The following is a 23,683-nucleotide window of genomic DNA, read 5'->3' as shown; positions in this document are numbered from 1 at the left end:
CAGTTTATGAGTAGGAAAATGAGAGTACCCCAAACATGTGTGTGTGTGTGTGTGTGTGTGGCAGTGCACATAAAAAGCACTGCAGAAGTCTATGTAAGGGTTTGCACAGCATTGCTCTGGGTCCCTTCTTCCTCCTGCGTGTGGTAAGTGGGGACCCTTTTGCAACAGTTTAATAAAGATCTGGCTTACTAGTTGCTTTGCTTCTTAATATTCTCTGGTTGGCCTGTTATTTTCTCCTACCAATAGGTTGTTGTTGTTGTTTAGTCGTGTCCGACTCTTCGTGACCCCATGGACCAGAGCACGCCAGGCACTTCTGTCTTCCACTGCCTCCCGCAGTTTGGTCGGACTCATGCTGGTAGCTTTGAGAACACTATCCAACCATCTCATCCTCTGTCGCCCCCTTCTCCTTGTGCCCTCCATCTTTCCCAGCATCAGGGTCTTTTCCAGGGAGTCTTCTCTTCTCATGAGGTGGCCAAAGTATTGGAGCCTCAGCTTCAGGATCTGTCCTTCCAGTGAGCACTCAGGGCTGATTTCCTTAAGAATGGAGAGGTTTGATCTTCTTGCAGTCCATGGGACTCTCAAGAGTCTCCTCCAGCACCATAATTCAAAAGCATCAATTCTTCGGCGATCAGCCTTCTTTATGGTCCAGCTCTCACTTCCATACATCACTACTGGGAAAACCATCAACTTAAAGACCCTTTAAGGGCTCTTGGATACCACATAAGGAGCAGTTAATAATAAATAATAATAATAATAATAATAATAATGGCATAGGACGCGTCCCTATTGTCGAGAATATGTAACAAAACCCAAAGTGTGCAACGCTTATGCTCATTTACTCGAATGCCAGCTGGGCCCCCTACTGCTTTCTCGCGAGTAAGCCCTCTGCACCTCTTCCCCGCCCCCCGCGCGCTTTCTCCGCGGCGCGTGCGCCCTCGCCTCCTCCCGGCTCCCTTTTAAGCCCCGCCCAGCATGACGCGCGCCGTTCCTTTCGCCTCCCCGAGCGCTGGGTTTGCCTCTTGCTCCCCCCCCCCCTCCGCCCGTGCCGGCTGGAGACGTCAGCTTGCAGCTTCCCTCTCCGCCCTCCCCCTTTGCCATTGCTGCATCGTCCTCCCCGCCTCCTTGCCAGGGAGGGAAGCAGCAGCGTCGGCGAGCCAGCGAGTGTGCGCGCTGGGGGCGCGCGCGGCGGCTTATTCCCCTCGCTGTGTGCAACAGCCTCCGGTGGGTGCTGCCGCCTCTCGCCCCCACCTCCCTCCGCCCTAGAACCGGAGCCGCCGCCGCCGCCGCCACCTCCCTCCTCCGCGCTTATTTCCCTTCCCAGGCTCCTCTAAGGAAGGAGCTCTTACCCAACCAGCCGCGGGTGCGTCCCTGGCGTGTGTGCATTCTTCTGCCCTCCGCCTCCAAATCGCAACCTTATATAAATATATATATATATCATATAATATATATATATATATATATATAGCTGTTCCCTCTCCAACCCTGCTTGGTGCCTCCACCGCCGAGGAGGAGCAGCGGCAGCGGCAACAACATGGCGAAAACCGAGCAGGTCCTGAGTCTGGAACCGCAGCACGAGCTGAAATTCAAAGGTAAGGAGGGCGCGGGGAGGGGGCGGCCGCCCATGCAGCAGCCATGCGACGCTTCCTCGCCTTCCCCCCGCCTGTTTCTCCCCCCCCCCTTTTATTACTACTATTATTCATTTTCTGAAACAGGAAGGCAAGGTGGCTCCTCCGGCGGCGCGCTCTGCTGCAGCCGCTTTGCCAGAAAGGGCTCAGCTCCAGCGGCAGCCATTTTCCGGGGGCCGCCGGGGTTGGGCAGCAGGAGCAGCAGCGGCGGCCGCGCTCAGCTCGCAGGGCTTGCTGAAATGTCCTTCGTGGTCGAGGAAGGGACCCGCGCGCGGCGGGCGCGCCTTCGCCTCCCCGGGGTCCCCAGGGCGCAGGCATCGCCCGGCTGCTGCTGCCGCTGCTGCTGCGCAATCCTCCCTCGCTCGGGGCGCTGGGGATGCGAGAGGAGCCCTCGAAGCGTTTCTCTCCTTCGGGTGCAAAAGAAGGCGGAGAGAGGGGTGTTTTTCTTGTTGCATTTGCGCTTTCCCCCTGTGCTCGGGCCTGCTCGGGCCCTGGCCTCTCCTCCGCTTCGATCCCTGGATGCCCGGGGAAGGAAAACCTTGCCAGGCGCAGCAGCCAAGAGGGATCAGAATGGGATATCTTTGCCCAGTTTTAAGGCTGTAGATGCTCCGCGGTGCAATGGGGGAGCATCTCTCGATCCTTGGCTTGGGCGGGGGCCTACGGATCCCTCGTTGACGGCGGCAATGACGGGGCTGATCTGCGTTTGCAGAAAGGCACAGAAGATCCGTCTCGGGAAACTTGACAGGCCCCTCGATTCTTACGAAAAACAAACATTTGCAAACTTGTAAATGCAGTTACGGGTGTTGCACAATCGCGCGCTGGTGGGGGTCGGGACAGTGAGGTCTTCTCCCCAGGGAAGCGTGTGCTGTGGATGTGAAGAAGCAGCACAGCGGCAACAAATAACGCTTCATGACGTGTCACACTTGTAAGGTAGCTGGCTGGCGCTGGGTGCGTTGATCGGCCTGATCCCAATTATGTTCACTCGGAAATAAGTCCCATTGAGTTCAGTAGGAGTCAAGCAAGCATGCCTAACATTTGCAACAGATTAAGGGTTTAGGGCTCAATCCTGTGCATGCTTACTCAGAAGTCCCACTGTGGCCAGTGAGTCCCAGGTGAGTCTGCGTGGGCATCTGTTGTCAATTGATGGTAGCTGAATGACAATTGGAATTTTTATCTTGCTGGGGTTGAGTCACATTGCTTTTAACTGCCTGCGGCAACCTTACAGCTGCCTGAAAGTGTGGAACGGGTTTAACTTTGTGTGGCAATAAATTCTAAGACCTTTGGCCCAGTGTGTAACAGTAAATGGCTGACTCCTCCTTTTCCCCCTTTTGCATGTTAAGATAAAAACATCTGCTGTTTTTGGAATCCTAACTAAAGAGAGGCCTTTTAATACGTGCCTCTGATTCAGGGTGTTATACCGGGTTTATACTTTAGAAATCAAACACTGATGTTTTCATGGACAGGGCTGGTAATACAATACGGTGAGATTACACAGCAGCAACCAGCAGACTTATTTATAAAGTGGATCAGAAACGTTTCTGCTTGCAGTGGTGTTGCTCCTGTTCCCAGACTCCATCTTCACATAGGAATAAGTCCTAAATAAGTGCATGCATGCTTATTTGGGACTAAGTCCAACTGAATTCAGTTGAACTTCTGAGCAAACGTACATACATGATGTTGCAGTTAGACATGTATTTGGAAATAGGGCGAATTGTTTTGTCTAATTGCCTCATGCACATACTTGGTCTCCTTGCAGGAAAAGAGTTGTCACTTTACTGAACGCTGCAGTTCAGTTATAAACATGTGGATGAAACATCAGCAGTACATATGCATGTGAGACAGCAGCCATTATAATATGTATCTGAGGAATATGAAAACGCTGGTTTAATTGTGGAGGCAAGTCCAGACTCAATCCTGCTTCATTAAACATGGCATGTCCATATAGGCACACTTGTGTGCGCACAGAACTAATGAATATGTGATGGAACTGTTGGTGTAAGGTGAGATTAAAAATAAACACACACTGAACTTGGAGATACCATCTTTCAATGACTCATTAGGCACTCAATTGAAGTAAATAAGGATCAGACCCTGAAGGCCATAGATCGGTGCTAGCATACCCAATAATTCTGGGTTAGAGCTTAATTTGTTCATGATCTCATGGCCGTCTCTAGTAAGACAACCACCCTAAATGATGATTAAGGCTTGTTTGAGTTGAGTGAAACTGGCAAAGGAACTCCAATCCCATGCTGTATCCACCCTTTTTATTTTTACTTTGACCTTGGCAACAGAAATAAAATTTCCTGGGATATTAAAAAACTGGGTTTTTTCTGTTGTTGTTTCTGGCACATTTATTTTCTACTATAGATATTTGCCCTGTTTGTCCTATGTAACTATAGATGGGCAGTTGATAGCACCTGCCATGTATTAGTGCTGAGGAGCGATGCAGCAGAAATAAAGTGAAGCAGCCCCTATACTCAAATTGCTTCTTATATAGAGATATAGGCTTTCCCTAAGTTCTTGGCCCGCTTACTCTAAAGTAATCCCATTACTCTGCTGTTAATCAAGTAATGGACTGTGACTTTTATCTGTGCAGATATGCTGTAGAGAGGAATTCATACTTCGCTGACACTGTGTACAGTCATAGTGCCTTCTCATGTATTGACAGTACGTTTTTACTAATTTAGTTTAAGGCCTTGTTTTTAACTTTGGGTGGTATAAAAATGAAATAGGTGAGACCATAATATGTAAGCTGTGTTCTCTGCTGGAAATAAACTGCTGTTTACTGGGGGTAAAAAAGAGTAAGCAAAAACATGTCGTTACTGCAAGCAAAAGCACTCAACTCTGTAATATAGAAGAAGTGAACATTATTACGCCATGTATATTTGTTTAGATTTGCACCCACACATTCAATTTTAAAAGGATGGATTTAATCTGGCTTCTCTAAGTAAGAATGCTTAGGATTGCTGCATATCTTTGAGGCAGATGTCACCAGTGCTTCAGCAGGTACTTCTGTCCTAATTGCAAAACAGTGCAGTAAATAAATAATAAGAGGAGAAAAAGGGCTTGAGACTCCAAGGGAATGAGAGCTGGAAAAGTGATTCAGGTTTCCTAGGTGGCATCGCTAAATATATAGGTGCTTGGGTGGCCGACATGTCTTTACTCAAGTCTTGCTCGGGCAGGAATTAAGAATGCAGAAGACAGAATTAGGGTGCTCTGGGAGCTGTGAAGAAGCTTCTTACAGGGAGGAGAGTTTGCTAGAGCATATTACATTTTGCATGCATGTTCAATATTTGTCATCTTCAGGGAGAAACCTCTGCCTGAAACCCTGGGGATCTCCCAGTCATTGTAGACAGTACTAAACTTGATGGACTGGTGGCCTGATTCAGTATAAGGAAGCCTCTTCTGTTCCTTCTCCTACAGGTTCGTAGACAGTCCCTATTTTCCTCTTCGTAGCTGTAAGGTCAGAAGAAGTTGTGTTTTCAGAATCTCTTGGGGAGGCACTGGGTTCTGCATTGCAATATGTTTTCTGAATGGCAGTGCAGTTATTGATGGACTCCATAAAGTTTAATTCATAAACTGCTTAATACACACATATAAAAACCCTCTTCAGTGATTGGCATAAAATATAATTAAAATTCATATAATTGCAATAATCAGATAAAACTTTTTTAAAAGTTGCAGGCAGAGAGAAAAGCACAGCAAATACCATTGGAAGCCCTTGAACACACTTGAGGTTCTGGTTAATATACATTAGAAGTGAGCCGGAAGAGAAAACAAATATTGCCGTGGAGACTAGCAGTTACGTTAACGTAAGCAGGGTGATTCTCTCTGATGGTTCAAGTTGCTAGTTCCTTGGAGAAGTACAGAGACCTGTGAATAGGGCTTCTAAGTTGTTCCTTCTGCTTGTCCTGCTCCTGTGCTTTTTAGAAGCTCACATGCAGAAGTTGAAACAGGGGAAAGGTCTTTCTGACATGGAGGTAAAGTGAACAGCTGCGTCTGGTTCAAGGCTGAGTGACGTGTGGCCTTCCAGATGTGGTTGGACCACATCTATCCTTGACAAAGCAGCATAGGCTTGCACATAGCTGTTTGCATGCCAGCCTTTGGCAATGAATAATTGCTGCTGGATGATAATGTCACAGAATATTTTGTAAATTGGAAGATAATTTTCTTCCACCCTGTTGATAGGCAACTGGTACGCAACCATTGTCAGCAGGTTGTAGAACAGCTGTTAGCTCTTATTGGAAATGATTGCAGGCTGGTATTTCCATAGGTAGTGGTGAGGCTGTGATTTTCCTGTTTGGGCAGACTGGAGTGGTTATTACTTTGAGAACACCTGAGTTCCAGTTGTATGACTGAAGATTCCTGCCTCTTCTTTTCCTGGGTTGTAGGAGACATTGTATTCCAGGTGTGGCACGGAGCCTCATCCTTAGTTGTACATCCCCAAACTTCTTGTGTTACCTTTGCTTAATATGCAGTGTTCCTCATCAAAGAATAACGCACCATGTAGCAGTTCCAGGTTTACTAGGCTCTCATTCATCCTGAAAAACGGAGGAGGTAGGCTCTCCTGAGACATGTGTTCTTTATTGAAAATTGTCATGTTCTACCATAGTATGATGAGCTAGTTTGCCGAATGTTCCGTAAGTTCAGTGGGAGCACACTAACTTATTTCAATTGCACATGACTGACTGAAACCTGCATGATGGGAGGAGAGAGAGGAGAAAATTGGCACAGCCTTTGATCTTTTGGCATATCCTCTTCATCTTTCCTCCAAGTGGGTTTTCCCAAGTGGGTTTTTACTAGAATTGGAAAAAGCTTGGATTATGCAATTGTTTGCTATTTTTATTAGGACAGTTTATCATATGGCTGCTGTTTCTCTTTGCTCCCTTCCGTTGAAATCACTGGCTAAATGTCTTTCTGCTTAATCAAGAGCAAGCATTAAGCTGTCGGATACCAAGACCTAAAGTTTATTCCATGCACGCAGTGGAGATGGAAGAATGTTAACTAGAAAAAACCCGGGAGATGATTCAGCAGGGATTGGAGCTTCTTTCTGCTAATTCTGATGTGCAACTATCAGAACAGCACAAGATCCTCTTCCTGTTCTTGTAGATGAAACATGTCCCAAATGGAATTAGATAAGCAATAAACAAAAATCTGTGGTGAAGCTATTTTAAACCAATTTTCTTTCCTGTTCATAAACAGGTTAGGACAGTGGTTCTCATGGGTTGTGACAGGAGATGATGGGAAGTGTAGCAGGAAGATTCAATAAAACATTTAAACATTTCAGTGTGGTATAGTATAGTATCAAAATATTTTTTATATTTGGATATGGATGGATACCTTTTCGAAACCAAGCACTGCTGGGAGTTGTTTCTTTTTGTTTTCCATTCTTATGTTTTCCAATCTTATCAAATAAAAACATTGGGTGTGGCTGGAGCAAATCTTGATTCTGAAAGTGTGGCCCAGAGAGTTAGACCAGGGGTCTGCAACCCGTGGCTCCGGAGCCGCATGTGGCTCTTTTACACCTTTGCCGCGGCTCCGGGGCGGATACTAGCGAGGGGAGGAGGCGCATTGTGCGCCCCGATACTCCCCACTGTGGTGGGTGCTGTACTGGCTGTGAAGTTGCATGGGGGTGGTGCGTGCGTTAGTCACGCACCGTCCCGATGTCACCTTCCCGCCCGCCCGCTACATTGTAAGGGGCATGTACGCTGGTCACTGCATTGAAAGGGGGCATGTATGCTGGTCACTGCTTTGAAGGGGAGTGAAGAACACACACACACAAAAAGGTAACTTGTTAATTTAACATTTATTTCTATGAGGAGGAGTAATTCTGAGGGGTCAAACAAAGAAATAATAAAAAGTGACAAAAAAGTTATTTTTATAATGACGAGTTTTGCGGCTCCCAGTTTATTTTTTTCCGGAAACGGGTCCAAGTGGCTCTTTTTGTCTTAAAGGTTGCAGACCCCTGAGTTAGACCATTGGTCCATTTAGCTCAGCATTGTTAAACTGTTTGGGCAGGATCTTTCCGCGGTTTCAGAACGAGGGCTGTCTCAGCTGTACCTGGAACTGCTGTGGGTGGTACCTGAGGTTTTCTGCACGCTGAACATGAATTTTCCATTACTTTCCAGCACTACTTTCTTTGAAATGCATCCTTTGTGCAGCTTTAGGTCAGATTTGCTTTTTGCTTTTCATTTAATGGCACGATCTTTTTCTACTGAGAGCATGTTCACTTCTATAGCTTGCTTAAGAGAGACATTCTGGTGGGATGTGGCTATAGAAGACTTAAATTTCTTGGGGTTCTACAATTGGCGGTGTCAATACTTGTGGAACGCAAATACCTGTTTTGAGTGGAATCTCCACTGTCTGGAGATTTAGCTCATTGCCTTCAAAAAGGGAGGGAAAGGACTTTAAACATTCAACCTGGGATTTTATATATATCTATATCTTGCCAACAGCCTTTTTTCCCCCAGATCAAGCATGGTGTTTCAGAAATAGCTTGAGGCTTAGCAGTGCTCCTTCCAAGCTATCACTTGTCACTGAGTGGAGAACTGAAACAAGATCTAAAATTTTCTGCTTAGCAGAGAAAGTGAGCATGGCTCTTTCCACCTCTCATCAGTTTTACCAAGCAAAAATGTCTACTCTAGGGTTTCCCAAACTTGGGTCTCCAGTTGCTTTGGGACTACAATTCCCATCATCCCTGACCACTGGTTCTGCTAGCTATGGATGATGGGAGTTTTAGTCAAAAAAAGCAGCTGGAGACCCTCCTCAACTAAACTTTCCTGGGTGAACGAAAATAAAGCCAGATACTTGAGTGTTGCATTTTTAGCAGGGTCATCTAATCAATAGTATAGGTTGGGTTTTTAAATCCTTGCCCCTGATGTTAAAGGTAACTAATAATTGATGATGAGTTTTTTGGGGGGGGAATCCTGCACAAAGGATAAATGGGTGTACTATTCCTTCCACTTTATACCTTGAGGAATATCAAGTAGCAAAGCTTCTCCTGCTTCCTAACACTTCAGGCCAGAGATTGCATATTGGAACGCTCCTCCTGTGAATGTTGTAAGACTGGGCAGAGCATTCGAAATTCCTCCCTCACCCATAGCTCAAAGTATTACAGCCCCAGAAAAGCTATACCATTTGATTCTCCAGAATGTATAAAATGGCCCTCAGTCTGCTGGGTGTCAGGGTATGTAGCAATTTAACTATAGATTAAGAGTAGTATTTGGCTACACCCAGAAATTAGTTAAAGATTAAGGGTAGTTTCTGACTAAGTCAGATTGAGTAAGCCCATTGAGCTCAGTGAAGTTAGTTGGAGCTCTTATGAGTCAATTGATTTAATGGGCTCTACTTTACTCACAGGGGATGCGGGTGGCGGCGTGGGTTAGCCCACAGAGCCTAGGACTTGCCGATCAGAAGGTCGGCGGTTCGAATCCCCGCGACAGGGTGAGCTCCTGTTGCTCTGTCCCAGCTCCTGCCAACCTAGCAGTTCGAAAGCACGTCAAGTGCAAGTAGATAAATAGGTACCGCTCCGGCTGGAAGGTAAACGGCGTTTCCATGTGCTGCTCTGGTTCACCAGAAGCGGCTTAGTCATGCTGGCCACATGACCTGGAAGCTGTATGCCGGCTCCCTTGGCCAATAAAGCGAGATGAGCGCCGCAACCCCAGAGTCTGTCACGACTGGACCTAGTGGTCAGGGGTCCCTTTACCCTTTACCTTTACTCTTAACACCCAGAATTCATCAACAGCCTTTAAGGAAGGTTGTAACTCTGCTCATGGAACATGGACATGGTGCTTTACAAAGAATGAGAGCTCTGGTCCCTGCCCCAAGGGGCTAGCAATCTAGATTAGAGCAAGGTGGTGCCATGCTGGTGTTCTTGGACTATGGCCTTGCTGGCTAGGACTAATGAAAGTCATAGTCCAACATCCTCTGCATTGCCCCACCATGACCGCCTCTGATCTAGAATTAACATAAGGGAGATAACAGAAAGGGGACAGAATTGCAGCCAAGGGTAAAAGGAGACTAGTACATTATTATTTCAGGTACACTTGCTGCTTTAACGACAACATCCGTTCAGCATGTCCATGTGATTCTGGAGTTGGCGGAGGCTCATGGGCCTTGTAGTCCAGAGCACTTAGGTTGCAGCAGGGTATTTCAGTTGCAGAATTCAGAAAATTCCAGTGTTCCGAAGAGTCCATTCTCTTTGATAAACTTAATATTTAGGAGATCTTCTTGATGTGATTGCATTTTGGTAAATATGGTAGAGAGTGCATTATTGCAAAAAAGATTTTTAAAAAAAGTCTAGTGGAGTAAAACTTGCAGAAAATACAACTGAAGCAGCTAGCTCTGATTTATCATATAAAATTGTAAACAAATATGTAGTATTTGTGGCTGGGGCAACCTAGCCAGATGGGCAGGGTATAACTAATGAAATTATTAGCATTAGTATCTGGGTTTCAGAGGTGCTGGGAGAAATTCCCTTTAGGTTAAATCTACTGGTCTTCTCTTAAAATGATTTGATTAATCATTTACATCAGTATGCCAAAAAGGCTTTTGTGAAAGTTTTGGTTTATTATTTTTTAAGTAAGCGTCCATAACTATTTCTTGGGAGAATGGGGTTTATCAGAATCTAATACACAACCCTATTTTAGGTGTGCTTAGGGCAGCAGCTAGGGTACAGTTTCTGGTTTGACCTATGGCATGACTGCAGAATCGAACATTTTGAGATGCCTTTGATTTTGACCACAAAGAAATACAGCCACGTGAAAGTTTTACAGCCTCCTTTGTAGATAATTTAGATTCATGAGACCGGGGACTTGTTAAGATTTGGTTGGCTTCTAACATAAAATTGCATGATCCATTTATTTGTATTTTATTTGTTTATAAAATATTTATATAGCCCCCACCTCATATATTTTTTATCATGTCACCTTCAGCTTTGCATCTATTGATCTGAATTTGGGCAGGTTTATTTTATTTTATTTTATTTTAAATTCTATTTATTAAGCTTTTGCAAAATACATTAAACAGAAGAAAAAACAACAACACACACTTTAAAAGACAAAGACAAAGTAGAAAATAGAAAAAAAGAAAAAGAAAAAAGGAAGAATTCAGAGAAAGAAAAGACTAAAGAACAAAAAAACAATCAGATCATCACGTTTCGCCATAAAACAAACAAATTTACAAACACTTGACCTCCATCCAACCCGGTTTAGGTTAGGTAATCTTATAATCTTTCTGCAGTTGTATTATACTGACTCTATACATCGCAGGTGTTAAATTCCGTCCACTGTGACTTTAATAATTCCCAAATTAGCTTCAATATAACTTAAATATTTATTCCAATCGTTTTTTAGTTTTGCATTATTTTGATGCCTAATTCTTTGTGTCAACCTCGCTAACTCTATGTATTGAAACAATCTCATTTGCCATTCTCTAACCGTGGGGGTGTTGGGGGTTTTCCAGTTTTGCGCTATTAAGATCCTGGCCGCCACCTTAGCGTACTGAATTTGGGCAGGTTTAATCTACCCAGGCTCGTTTGTCACTCGGGGTTCACATTTTGTTGCCAGGTGTGTTAAATGGTCACCAGCAGGAAATCCATGCAGCACAAACCTTACATTATGCTCTGTAGCTTCTTCCCAAGCTAGGGTCTTTCTGATAATAGCGTGCAATCATTTTATGGGTGTTTACCCCCAATTTTCTGTTTGCGTGCTTCAGATTTTGCCTGCATATGACTGTGGTTGGGGCCACCCCCAAATCTGTCAGCCCCAGAGAGTACCGTTTGGTTGGTTGGTTAGATATAACATAATTGAAGAAGTAGAGTGTCTTCACAGACACGTCCAACATGGCTTGGCAACATCAAACAATAGTCTAATGTTAAAGCTTCAATGCTCTGGGGATGGGAGTGTTCAGCATTTTCCTTGTCCCTCTCTTTGGGTTGTGATCTGCTTACTTGACCATTTTAAATTGGGGTAGCTTTTTGCATTTTTGTCCTGAATGAAAGCAGGAAAGTCACCCCACCCATGGAGTGTGAATGTCTATAGAGTCTGTGTGTGGGATTCTTTGGCAAAGGAAAATCAGTAATTGGTTTTTGTCAGTTTTGGGGTGAGTAATGCTGTTTGAATTGATTCTGTCTGTGGCTGCGGGCAGGCTGTTGGGTGTGGGGCAGACACCAGATTTGTGCAACCCAAATAATGGCTCTGGGGGTAGGCCAACATGCAAACTGGTGGGAGATGGGCTGGAATCCATAACTAGCTGTGCTCTATGAACCATACACTGGAGTGAGGACTTTAGAATTATTAGAGATTTGGGATTTTAACAGCCCAGCTTAGTTCGGTGCAGAGGGCGTAATGTTTTTGTTGCTGTTGGCAAACAGTTCAGAATTAGAAACCTCATGTTTATCTCCTGCAAACCATCTAACAGTCTGTCAGTACAGCTCCATCTACCTTTTGCTCAGTGTTCGAAATTAGCCAGGCGCATTTTGCACCCGGCTTTCAATTACTTGTGGCCAAGTGAAGATCTTTGGGCACCAGGATGTCAACTGAAATCTCCACCATCTGGAGATCATTGGATCTGAACTGTTTTCACATGCTAATACAGTGGTACCTCGGGTTACAAACACCTCAGGTTACAAACATTTCGGGTTACAGACTCTGCTAACCTGGAAGTTGTACCTCAGGTTAAGAACTTTACCTCAGGATGAGAACAGAAATCACGTGGCGGCGGGAGGCCCCATTGGCTAAAATGGTACCTCAGATTAAGAACGGTTTCAGGTTAAGAACGGACCTCCGGACTGAATTAAGTTCGTTACCAGAGGTACCACTGTACCACATCCTGTAGAATTCTATCAGTTGTATTTAATCTGCACAATCAGAATGAATTTTTGGAGCAAAATTGCTTTTTTTGTGCAGCCTGAGAGCAGGAGCAGTCACCATTAAGGAAAAGAGGTCGGAATAGGCCAGTACATATGTGGATTGTCCCTGGATCAAGCGACTTTTCTTCTTTAAGTTCTCAAAGTTCTTAACCTGGCTCAAAGTTGTCATCTGAACTATCCAGATGTTTAAGTGAGAATGAATCACAGTCAGTCCATCATTTGAAAAATAAGACTTTAGAGCCTTCTTGCCCCAAAATGGCAGCAAGACATTCTGTTTTGATGACTGCAACCTTGGTTTTAGGAGCCATTTGGTGCCTAGGTTAGATATCTTGAGTTTCTAACTCTCCCTGGTTCCACATCTTTGGGTAAAATGTCTAAATACCCAGTGAGTGCGGTTCATTTCCTCTGGAATCATCCTGTCGACTTCAGTGGTTGTGTTCCAAAACAAACGGTTCTGAATACTGCAACATCACTTGCTTCTCATTTAATTTGGCCGGGTCTAATACAAAGGTTTTGCGTAGAACGTGCTAGAACAGTCTTTGAGTGCCAAATGCCATGCCAGAAGCTTGTCTTCTAATGAGGCAATACGGAAAAAGTTGCAGTTTGTTCTCTCACCAACTGCTTCTTCCTACCTGAGATTGAAACCTTCTGTTGCTTACCGTGAATATTCAAAATCAAATATATATCGTCAGATAATAGGATTGTCACAGAAACGACAAAACATTGAAGACATTTTTTTGCCCATTAGCTTAACGTTTTTTAAAAGGCACAATTGTCTGTGTTGGGGAATTGCAGCTGTGTCATCCTTCAGAAATTAGATTGTGTAGCAGAATCTTAAGATTGGATTCAGACAACAGGTATGTCATACGGCTGATAAATTCTGCTCAGTTGACAGAATCCTTATTGTGTATGTGATTCACTCTCTGATAGTCACATCAAGTATTTCTTTTGTGCTATCACTTTGAGCCCCCTGTTTCCCCCTCGAACACACGTGGTTTGTGCAACAAGAATTTGCTGGAGGACTCTAGTGCCCCTGCCATAAATTAGACTTCGTTTTAAACTTCTTGGAAACAATTACACACTTAACAGCATGTTCCTGGTTGCAGTTGTGTTTTATTATGGGGAGGGCGGGAAAGCTGAAATTTGAATACCATAAAAACACTCTTCATAATTTCCAGTTTCTGCAGGGCTTGAAAGCCTAAGTAGGCCAGCTTTCTGTGCTCAGAGGATGTTTATAGCAACATCTTAAATGCTTTTCAAAGAGGTGTTTATGGTAGAAACAACAGTGTAGTTCTAGGTAGTTCTCCAGCTTTGTGAAAGGAAGAAGCTAGCGCCTAATTCTTGTGATTACTTGTGGATAGGCTTGAAAGCGTTCGGGGCAATAGATAGTGTGACAGCTTAGAAGCATGCAGTGGGATGAAATAACATTTCTAGTTATTGGAGGGAGGGCTTGAGTGCCCCATTTATAAAATCTCATTGGCCTGGTGAATACATAAATTCTGCTTCAGCTGAATGTATGAAGATGCAGAAAGTTGCAAAAGGTTGCAGAATCAGGCTCTTAACAGTACAGTGGTACCTTGGTTTACAAACAGTTTGGTTTGCATACGTTTTGCAGCTTCGTCACGCTGGCCACGTGACCTGGAAGTGTCTTCGGACGGCGCCGGCTCACGGCCTCTAGAGCGAGATGAGTATGCAACCCTAGAGTCGGACACAACTGGCCGTACGGGCAGGGGTACCTTTACCTTTACCTATTGGCGAAAGCACACCTCGGGTTACAGCCTGTTTTGGTTTACAAACAGACCTCAAACAGAACGAATTATGGTTGTAAACCAAGGTACCACTGTATAGGGCTTTTTTTTTTCCTTGTAAGAGAGTTCAGCCATCTCTGATTGCATGTTCAGTATCAATTATATTTTCTCCAAAACTCAAATCTGCCTTCCAATAAGTATCATGTTGGAATGTACACACCAACACCCTGTTTGCAAAAGTGTGTCAAACCTTCAAAGAGTGCACAAACAGTTTCTTAATCGTGAAGACATAACTCTATTTTATTTTATTAAAAATATTCATAAAAGATAACAAGGTAGTTTACAACAACAGCACATAGAACCGTAAAATTTGAAACTATATAAACAGTTAAAAACAGACACCTTTTTTGGAAATATATGTTCTTAATTGCCTGCATAAACCTGACATAATGGAAAAGTTTTCAGCAGGAGTTTAAAAGCTGGATTTTAATTTGGTTGTTGGCCAACTTGGGGTCCAGTGTTGGGACAGGAAGGTATATACGTTAAGAGTGCATGAGGCTCGCTTTTCATATATTACTATTAAGAAGTGACATCCTGGATATTAGACAGAGTTCCGACTTGCTCCCAGCAATAAACAACTATAGCCTAGGCCAGGGTTTCCTAAACCTGGGTCTCCAGCTGCTTTTGGACTACAATTCCCACCATCCCTGACCATTGGTCCTGCTAGCTAGAGATGATGGGAGTTGTAGTCCAAAAAGAGGTGGAGACCCAAGTTTGGGAAACCCTGACCTGGGTTGTCCAACACAAAACTAGATTGTGGTCCCTTCTCTGCCATCTACCCGCCTTGCCTTGCATGCTTGGCTAATGAAGCCCCTCGTTCCAAAGGGGAGGAAATATCTTAATGCAAGCCACCACCGTAGATTTCACTAATACGAATTGCAGCTTGCCTGAATACCTACCATTCATTCAGCGGTGGTAGTATGCACTTAATGGGGAACTGTTGAAACTTGTAACCTCATTTGGTTAAAGCTTCTAACGGTGCTACAACTAGCAGAAAATCTCGGTGACAATATTGCTTGGTCCACTGCTGGGCAGCCATTTTCTGGGCTGCATATCTGGTTGTGCTACGTTCACCGCCAGTTCTCATGTCTCGGGGTGCCATGATTTGGGTTGTTTGTGCCTCCCATGCCTCAAGCTGGCTGTCCATGCCTTAGCGCATGGAACCATCTAACAAACACGCCTGCATCAGCAGTAAAGTTTTAAGAATCCTTAAGTCCAAGTAGCAGTGCAAAGTCTTATTTTGCATTCTGAAAGTGCAGCTCATAGGGGCTTAATAAAATTACCCGTCTGCAGTTGGCTCTTGTGTAGATAACTTTCGTAGATCACATTGAAGTCCTAGCTGGGATGGCTCATTCCGTACAGCATAATACTCTTAATCTCGGGGGTCATGGGTTTGAACCCCACATTGGGGAAAAGATCCCTGCATGGATGAAAACAGCCTTTCCTAGTTTCTGCCCAAGATGGTACTGTCCTATTTGCTATCTCAGCTTTGTACTGGGAATGGTCAATGAGCAGTCAGAGAATCCAGCAAACAGAAACCTCCTTTCTTCTGCTTTTGCTGCTTCTGCACAGGGCTGTCCTTTGAGTGCTCGTGCCAGATAAAAGTTGTAAGCACAACCAGAACTGTTAAAATCATTGTACTGAACAATACGTCCGTCCCCCCCTTGTTCGGAGAGAATAGCACAATATATGCCTGTAACTGTCCTTCTGTTCTCTGCTTATTCTCTTACCCTGAGCCTTGAAGTTGTTTCCTATGTTCTCCACTCGTGTTGGGTTGTCACAGGTTCAAGTGTAAATCTTGCAAACTTGAGAGGAAAAGCCTTGTTGGTTCCTATGAAAACAAGGAACATCAAATCATTTAAAGTTCTGCTTTATAGCCAGGGGGGCTAGTTTGCTCTGTTGCATAGAAAAGATTGGGGGAATGGGCTTTGTCAGTCCTCCATTCTTGGCACCCTTAAACTACAGTTCCCAGGGTTCTTTGGAGAAAGTCATCTACAGTGGTACCTCGGGTTACATACGCTTCAGGTTACAGACTCCGCTAACCCAGAAATAGTACCTCGGGTTAAGAACTTTGCTTCAGGATGAGAACAGAAATCGCGCTCCGGCGGCGCGGAGGCAGCGGGAGGCCCCATTAGCTAAAGTGGTGCTTCAGGTTAAGAACAGTTTCAGGTTAAGAACGGGCCTCCGGAACTAATTAAGTACTTAACCCGAAGTACCACTGTATTTTAAATGTATGGTGTGCATACAGACTGAGTGTCTCCAAAGCCTTTTGTGACCACACCCCATATGTTGTCTGTGCATGCAGGAGAACTCTGGATGTGTTGAGTCTTCCCAGAATGGGGATAAACACCCATCATTCTTCCCCCGCCTGCAAATAAATAAATCAATAAGTAAAATGCAATGAACAGAGAAGCAGACAAGTTTGGGTGAAAGGGTTGTGAAGTAAATAAAATTAAAATCCTCAAAATAGAATAACTATAACTGTGCAATGGGTTTAGATCAGTCCGAATGGTGCAGATGGCTGGCTTGTCTTGCCATGTTCTTCAGCACATGACGTACTCCAATGATGGCCTCCGTCGTTTTTGTTAAATGTAGGTCTCTGGTGTAAAAAGGTTGACACTCCTTCTTTAGCTGAATGTGAGGAAAGGCTTGGAAGCTCCTCTAGGCCGGAGCTTTCCAAACTGCGTCACGACACGTTAGCGTGTCAGCGTGTTGCACAAATGCTCCCCATGCTCCTCCCGGGGCTGGAAAGGGGTTAGTTTAACTTCCGGTCTGCTAGTAAAACTGAATTACTGTGTCACAAAACGATGCAGAACTGAATTACTGCGTCACGAAATGATGCATGTCTCAAAAAGTGTGTCACCAACGTGAAAAGTTTGGAAAGCTCTGCTCTAGGCCAATGTTTCCCCAACTTGGGTCTCCAGCTGCTTTTGGACTACAGTTTCCATCATCCATGACCCACTTGTCTTGCTAGCTAGGGATGATGGGAGTTGTAGTCCAACAACAATTGGGAGACCTAAGTTTGGGAAACACTGGCCAGGTTAAAAGCCAGTTGTACGACATTGTACACACAGGAATTGGCGACAGGTGAGGCAGCTGCCACAGTGATGAGTGCAAAGAGCTTCCATGAGATTGCATGCTTGAATGCACCTCTCTTTTTATGTATGAGGAGCTGTTGTAGTAAAGCCAGCTGTACAAACCCTCCAGCCTAGAATATGCTACACAACTATGAAGTAGACAATGGTAATTTTGGGCCCATTGCTGCCTGGCTAATGGAGAGGGAGCCGTACATATCTGGCAATAACTTTATACTTAAGTGGTCCAGTGCACTTGATGTGTTTGAAAGATTTTACCGCATCAGACTGGTAAGTATGAATTTGCCTGGTTGCTGCAATTGAGTACGAATCCAGTGACGGATGAGGGAATCTTTTCTAAACAATATATTCCTTCGCTCTCCAAGAAGGTTTAAAGGTGCTGCCAAGGGAGAAGCCCTTTTCAGCTGTTGCCCCCTCCCCAATGTTTGGAATGCTCTCCCTAGGGAAGTCTGCCTTGCACCAACTCATATATCTTGATTTCAGTCCCAGGCAAAAAACATTTTGTATCACCAGACCTCTTATATTGGCTGCTTCTTTGTGTGAAGTTAGTTTTAAAGATTAAGTTTGTGGTGCTTGTAGGGGGTGGGTAGGTGTTGCATATGAACTGTGGCACATTTTTGTGTGTGTGTTCGCCAGAGCTGAGTGCCTTACTGCAAGTTGCATTTGAATCCCGAGTGTTTTGCATTTGAAAGGTGGTTACCTTATAGTGTACATCGACTTGTGATTAATACTTAATAAATAATATTGCAAAGGGCAGGGATTTGGTGGGTTCACGGCCATTTCTTCCTCAACCTGGTGCCCTCTGGGTAGGAACACGGGTGGCACTGTGGCCTAAACCACTGAGCCTCTTAGACTTGCTGATTGGAAGGTCGGCAGTTCAAATCCCCACGATGGAGTGAGCTCCCATTGCTCTGTCCCAGCTTCTGCCAACCTAGCAGTTCAAAAGCATGCCAGTGCAAGTAGATAAATAGGTACCAATGCAGCGGGAAGGTAAACGGCGTTTCCGTGTGTTCTGGCACTTGTCACGGTCCTCCGTGCGCCAGTAGCGGTTTAGTCATGCTGTCTGTGGACAAATGCTGGCTCCTTTGGCCTGAAAGCAAGATGAGTGCCACAACCCCATGGTCGCCTTTGACTGGACTTAACGTCCAGGGGTTCCTTTACCTTACCTTTTACCTTTACCTTTGCCCTCTGGGTGTTTGGACTACAACGCCCATCAGTACCTGGCATCAAAACTGCACAGGTTGAAACAAATGGGAGTTGTAGTCCAAAACATCTGATGGGTACCAAGGTCAGAAAAGCTGCTCCGCATTTTTTTCACAAGTCTGTGTTACATAGGGGGGTGGGTGTCCCAGCTTGTTCATCTAGGCCTTGAGATCTCTCTTACACCTTAAACACTGAGAGACTACACAATTCTCATCTAACTCTTACACATACATACAGTTCATACCCTGTGAACAAAGAGGACAGCCCAGTTATGGAATCCAAAACGTTAATCCTTTTTTTCAAAACAAAAGCCAAAACAGATGTTTGTTTGAAACCGAAAGCTAAGCAAGGAAGACTTTTGAAACTTGTGCATACTTTGCTGTGTGGGTGGCTATTTTTGTTTGTGTTGCAGAGTTGTTAGAGTCCCACTCAGCTGTGTTGCTGGTCCAAAATGCACCAAACAATAACGTACCGGATAAATTATATTGGGAGATTGTCATTTTGAGTTGCTCACGACAGTTTCCTAGGAGTGTTTGCTTCCGCCTCGGTGACAGGTGAGGCCTCTCATCACCTTCGCGTAATTCTCCCTAAAGTGGTTTTGCCAAATAACCAGCAGCCCCCTAAGGCAGAGATGGGCAGAAGACACACCAGGATCTACTGGTAAATTTCTGAATGATTTGCAGTAAATTCCCAGGCGTTTTTGATCCTCATTTCCTCCCCGCCCCCCCCGAAATGGAAATAACTGAAATGTTTCTAAATAACATTACCGAAATCTGAAGGAGGGGCAGGATGGAGCGATTGGGAGAGGAAGTTTGGGTGAAAAGATGGTGAGGCCAGTTCTGGTACTAAAACCAACTTTTGAGGCTCTGCTAAGGCAGGATATGTTCCTTACTTCTGTGTCTCCCCTATTTTTTTCATCTGCCTTTGGTTGGTGGGTAGGGACACGGGTGGCTCTGTGGTCTAAAACCACTGAGCCTCTTGGGCTTGCCGACCAGAAGGTCGGCAGTTCGATTCCCCGCAACGGGGTGAGCTTCTGTTGCTCTGTCCCAGCTCCTGCCAACCTAGCAGTTCAAAAGCATGCCAAAAAGTGCAAGTAGATAAATACGTACCGCTTTGGCAGGAAGGTAAACGGCATTTCCGTGTGCTGCTCTGGTTTCGGTGTAGTGTTGCACCAGAAGCGGCTTAGTCATGCTGGCCACATTTACCTGGAAAAACTGTCTCTGGACAAACGCCGGCTCCCTCAGCCGGTAAAGTGAGATGAGCGCTGCAACCCCAGAGTCATCTGTGACTGGAGTCAACTGTCAGGGGTCCCTTACCTTTACCTTGGTTGGTGGACCCATGAGTTTTAATGCAAACAACATAGATTCTCTTTGAAGTCTGCCCACTCCTGCTCCAAGGAATTTTGAGCTTACAATACTTGTTTTGTTTGTTCTTTCGGTATGTAGGAAAAAAGTCCATTGGAGTTTCCATTGTACTCTTCCAAAGGAAAGTCTTAACTGGGGGAGAGGGCAGCTTTTCTACCAAGCAGAGGCTGTGCATCTAGCGGACTTAAGTGGAACAGGATTAAATCAATCCAGAGTAAATAAACTGCAGAACAATGCACAGCGTTTCAAGTTTGGCATTTTAATCATGTTCAGTGTGTGTTTTTTTATGTTTTCCCTTTCCGGTTTGAATGTAGAAATTGTGGCTTAAGTTTTTAATTACGGTTCTGTCCTATGCAGTGTTTCCTTTTGTTTAACTGGAAAGAACTCTCTTCGATGAATCATTGTCCTTTCTCTTTTTTCCCCCTTTTGCAATACAATTCTTGTGTTCTAAGTGAAAGTGGTTCAGCATTTCCCCACCTACTCCTCCGGTGTAGCTCAACTTTCTCCAGCCTGATTCCCTTCAGTTGTTTCGGACTACAAGTCCCATCAGCCTCAGTCAGCATGAATGTTGGTGAAGACTGGTGTAGCTGCATTGCTTGTAGAGTGGATGATGGGCCATATGTTCAGACAAAACCTGGTTAATGTACTGTCTGGGATGGCAGACCCTTAGCCCTTCTCATTCTGCAGCTTTTGTGCTCAAGAGCTGTGTGGTGAGCCATGATCTGATCCACATAGACTTAGGTGGGTGTAGAATCTGCATGTTGCTTTGAAATATGCCTGGCAACTAGAATGTATGAAACTTTAAGTTGGTGGCAGATGATAAAGGTAGAGGCAGACTACCATTCTCTCTTTGCAGTTTTAAGCTTTCCATATTTTGAATGAACGTTTCCCAACAAGGGACTTGCAGAAATTGTTACTTTGCATATCCTCCTGGCTTCCCATTTCACAACGTTCTTAGGATAAGATTATGCTGACGCCGGCTTAATTACATGCGTCTCCAGAGATGCAAGACGAAGGCGAAAAGTTGTCACACACACACATGGCATGTGTGTGCATAGAATCAGAATTGGAAGAGACCCCGAGGGTCATCTAGTCCAACCCCCTCAATACAGGAATCCTGCCCGCAGCTGCCCCCGGATTGGCTCAAACCACCAAGCCAGGCGCACTGACCCATTGCACCAAAGAGCCCTGCATAAACGTGAGTTTCATTACCCCTCCCCACAATCCTTGCTCATTTTCTCTAGTTTAAAAACCATGGATGCAAAGCCTATGCTGGCTAGATTATATGGAAACTGACATATTAACTGGTAGAAATGAGAGCAAAAGGGTGCCTCTTCTCTACATGCAGTCGCAGTTCCATCATGCATATATACCCTCCCTGCAGCACATTGCAGGAAATTACAAGGAAGGGCCAAAGGCAGTTGCAGGTGTGTATTCCTGGGGTGCTTTCCTACAGTCTGTACCAGCCTTTCCCAGCCTAGCGATTTGGACTACAACTTCCATGAGCCTCAACCAGCACACAAGAGGGTGTCAGTTCGTGAAAGGCTGATCTTTAGCAAGACAATCCAACGGTAAGGCAGGTTGGGTGGAATCCAAAATAGCACTAAGTGAACATTTAACCAGCGCGACAATACCTACTTGTGCTACTAGTCTCCACCTCTCCCTTCCCCCTGCATGGGATTCCCCATACTCCCTGGAAAAGACTTGGGGAAGGTGCCAGCTGTGATGAAGGGGGAGGCCTGTTGTGCAAGAGGAAATCCTTGTACAGTTGGGACACAGTACTTGAATACCACCCATTGGCTAGAATTACAGCAGAGGTATATAATGCAGCTTCTTATTTTTAATGTGTGTTGCATTAAGTACTGTCTGTCTATATTGATGTGTTAGCTTGCTCCTTTGTTTTAAAATACAGAAAGTGCCTCACTTAAAATACGAAAGCATTTAGCTACGGATTCTGTGCCGACTTCCTGTTGTTGGTGGTGATATTAAAAAAAGATTGCTTTAGTGCTGTTGTCAGTAGAGGTAGTCCAGAGTAGGGGCTTTCAAGCTTGGTGGACATTGACTCATCTGCCACAAAGCCCCCTTATAGCCCTTTCCCAAGCCCCCTTGTAAGAGTGTGCAAAGGTCTCAACTGTTTGGGCTGTGTGGCTGACGTTGAACTTTTAGAATAGACATAATGTTCTTTTGCCATAGTTCCTTCAGCACACATTTTACTTGAAAATAGATGCAATTCTGTAATGCCACTGCACAAAGTGGTTAGTTTAGATTGATGCGCCGCTGGTATATTAAGTACAAAATGAACTGTGGCAAACTTGGAAATTATGCAGTATTCTATGTTCTTTTTTGGAGGAATTGTTTGCCGGCTTCTGGGCTGCTAACTATTGTTGTAGTCTGTAAAATTTCTCAGAACAATATAATAGGGTGTGAATTTGTGAATATGTCCTTTTGCTCTCTTGACCAAAGCGTAGCTGATAGCCAGGTCCCTACCCACCCCACCCCAAAATACCATTCTGATCTTCTCATTATTAACTTTTAGTGCATTGTGTTCGTTTTAGTTTCCCCTGCAGTTTGTTAAAGGTGCTGATGATTGTTACGAGACCCTTGTTCCCCCTCACCATTTTCAGAGAGGTTTGACAACCAGTCTGTCTTCCCAAGGAACTCTGGGAATTGTAGGTCTGAGAGAGGAATCTCAGAACAACTCTCAGCACCCTTTTTATCAAGCTACAGTTCCCAGCCCAGGATTCTTTGCAGTGGGCGAGCCATGGCTGTTTAAATCCCTCCTGCTAAACAAGTTTTCTAGAATGAGTCTGGGCCTTCAGATAAAGGATGCATAGAGCCGCATTATTTTCTCCTGGAGAAACATAACATATTTTTGTTTAGACTTGGATTTGTGTGTGGTTGTGCTTTACCTATTCCTGTTTGGAAGGAAGGCTGTACTGTGCAGTGTGATCTTCGTTGCCAGGTAAGAATTGATGGCATCCACACTGCAGACTGAAAACTGGCTTCCACTTATTGACCATGGTTTAGCGTGACACACAGCTAGGTCCACTGTGTCCAATAACATCCGATTAGAAGTCCAGAGGATTATGATTTACGTTAAATATACACTTACAGCCATTATTTATACCATTATCTTCTAGGTGGAACAGTTCTAATTTTGTTTATAATTGTGTATTATTGAAACCCACCTTGGGACCTTGTGGTGAAGTCCGTATAATTTTTTTATTAGTACAATAAATTGCAGCAAAGAAAATAGGATCATTTGTTAAAACTAACCTGTCTTGCCTAGCTTGCCATCAGTCCTGCAGATTAAAGAACACAAGACTTCGTCTTGCTGGGTGAGACTAAAAATAAACCCACTTGGCCATATGTTTTTGGGAACCGCACAAACAAGTCAAGAAGGCAGCAGCTCTCATCTAATCCCAGCATCTAGCCTTAAACCATATGAAACTAGCGACTGTTTCCACATATTGTGGTAATGAGTTCCATAAGTCAATTGACCCGATTCTTAAGCAAATTGCTTTCATGGTGTGCCTCCCCTAACTTCAGATATTACCGGGGGGGGGGATACCAGTTGTTTCCATGCTGCTTATAATTTTATAAAACTCTGCTATGTGCCTACTTGGAGCTTTTTGAAAGGAAAGGAAGAATCCTCCATTTTGTTTTCTTCCACTTGCAGAAAGCATATCTGCGAGTATTCTGTTGCTTCTTAATATAC

The 23,683-nt window shown here is 44.5% G+C and overlaps 1 protein-coding gene across 1 annotated transcript in view; it reads left to right on the top strand.

The window, feature by feature from the left end:
* Positions 1-1,227: 1,227 nt before the first annotated feature.
* The window catches only part of VAPB (VAMP associated protein B and C), a 44,367-nt gene continuing 21,911 nt past the window's right edge, over positions 1,228-23,683 (top strand). The window contains exon 1 of the mRNA XM_081917313.1: positions 1,228-1,589. Within this exon, the coding sequence (XP_081773439.1) occupies positions 1,532-1,589 (58 nt within the window). The 5' untranslated portion in view covers positions 1,228-1,531. The remainder of the gene's footprint in view (positions 1,590-23,683) is intronic.

This window comes from Podarcis melisellensis (assembly GCF_964234715.1).
Source record: "Podarcis melisellensis genome assembly, chromosome: 6".
Taxonomy (NCBI): Eukaryota; Metazoa; Chordata; class Lepidosauria; order Squamata; family Lacertidae; genus Podarcis; species Podarcis melisellensis.
The sequence above is the reverse complement of the archived record's forward strand: the minus strand, read 5'-3'. Positions and strand labels throughout refer to the sequence as shown.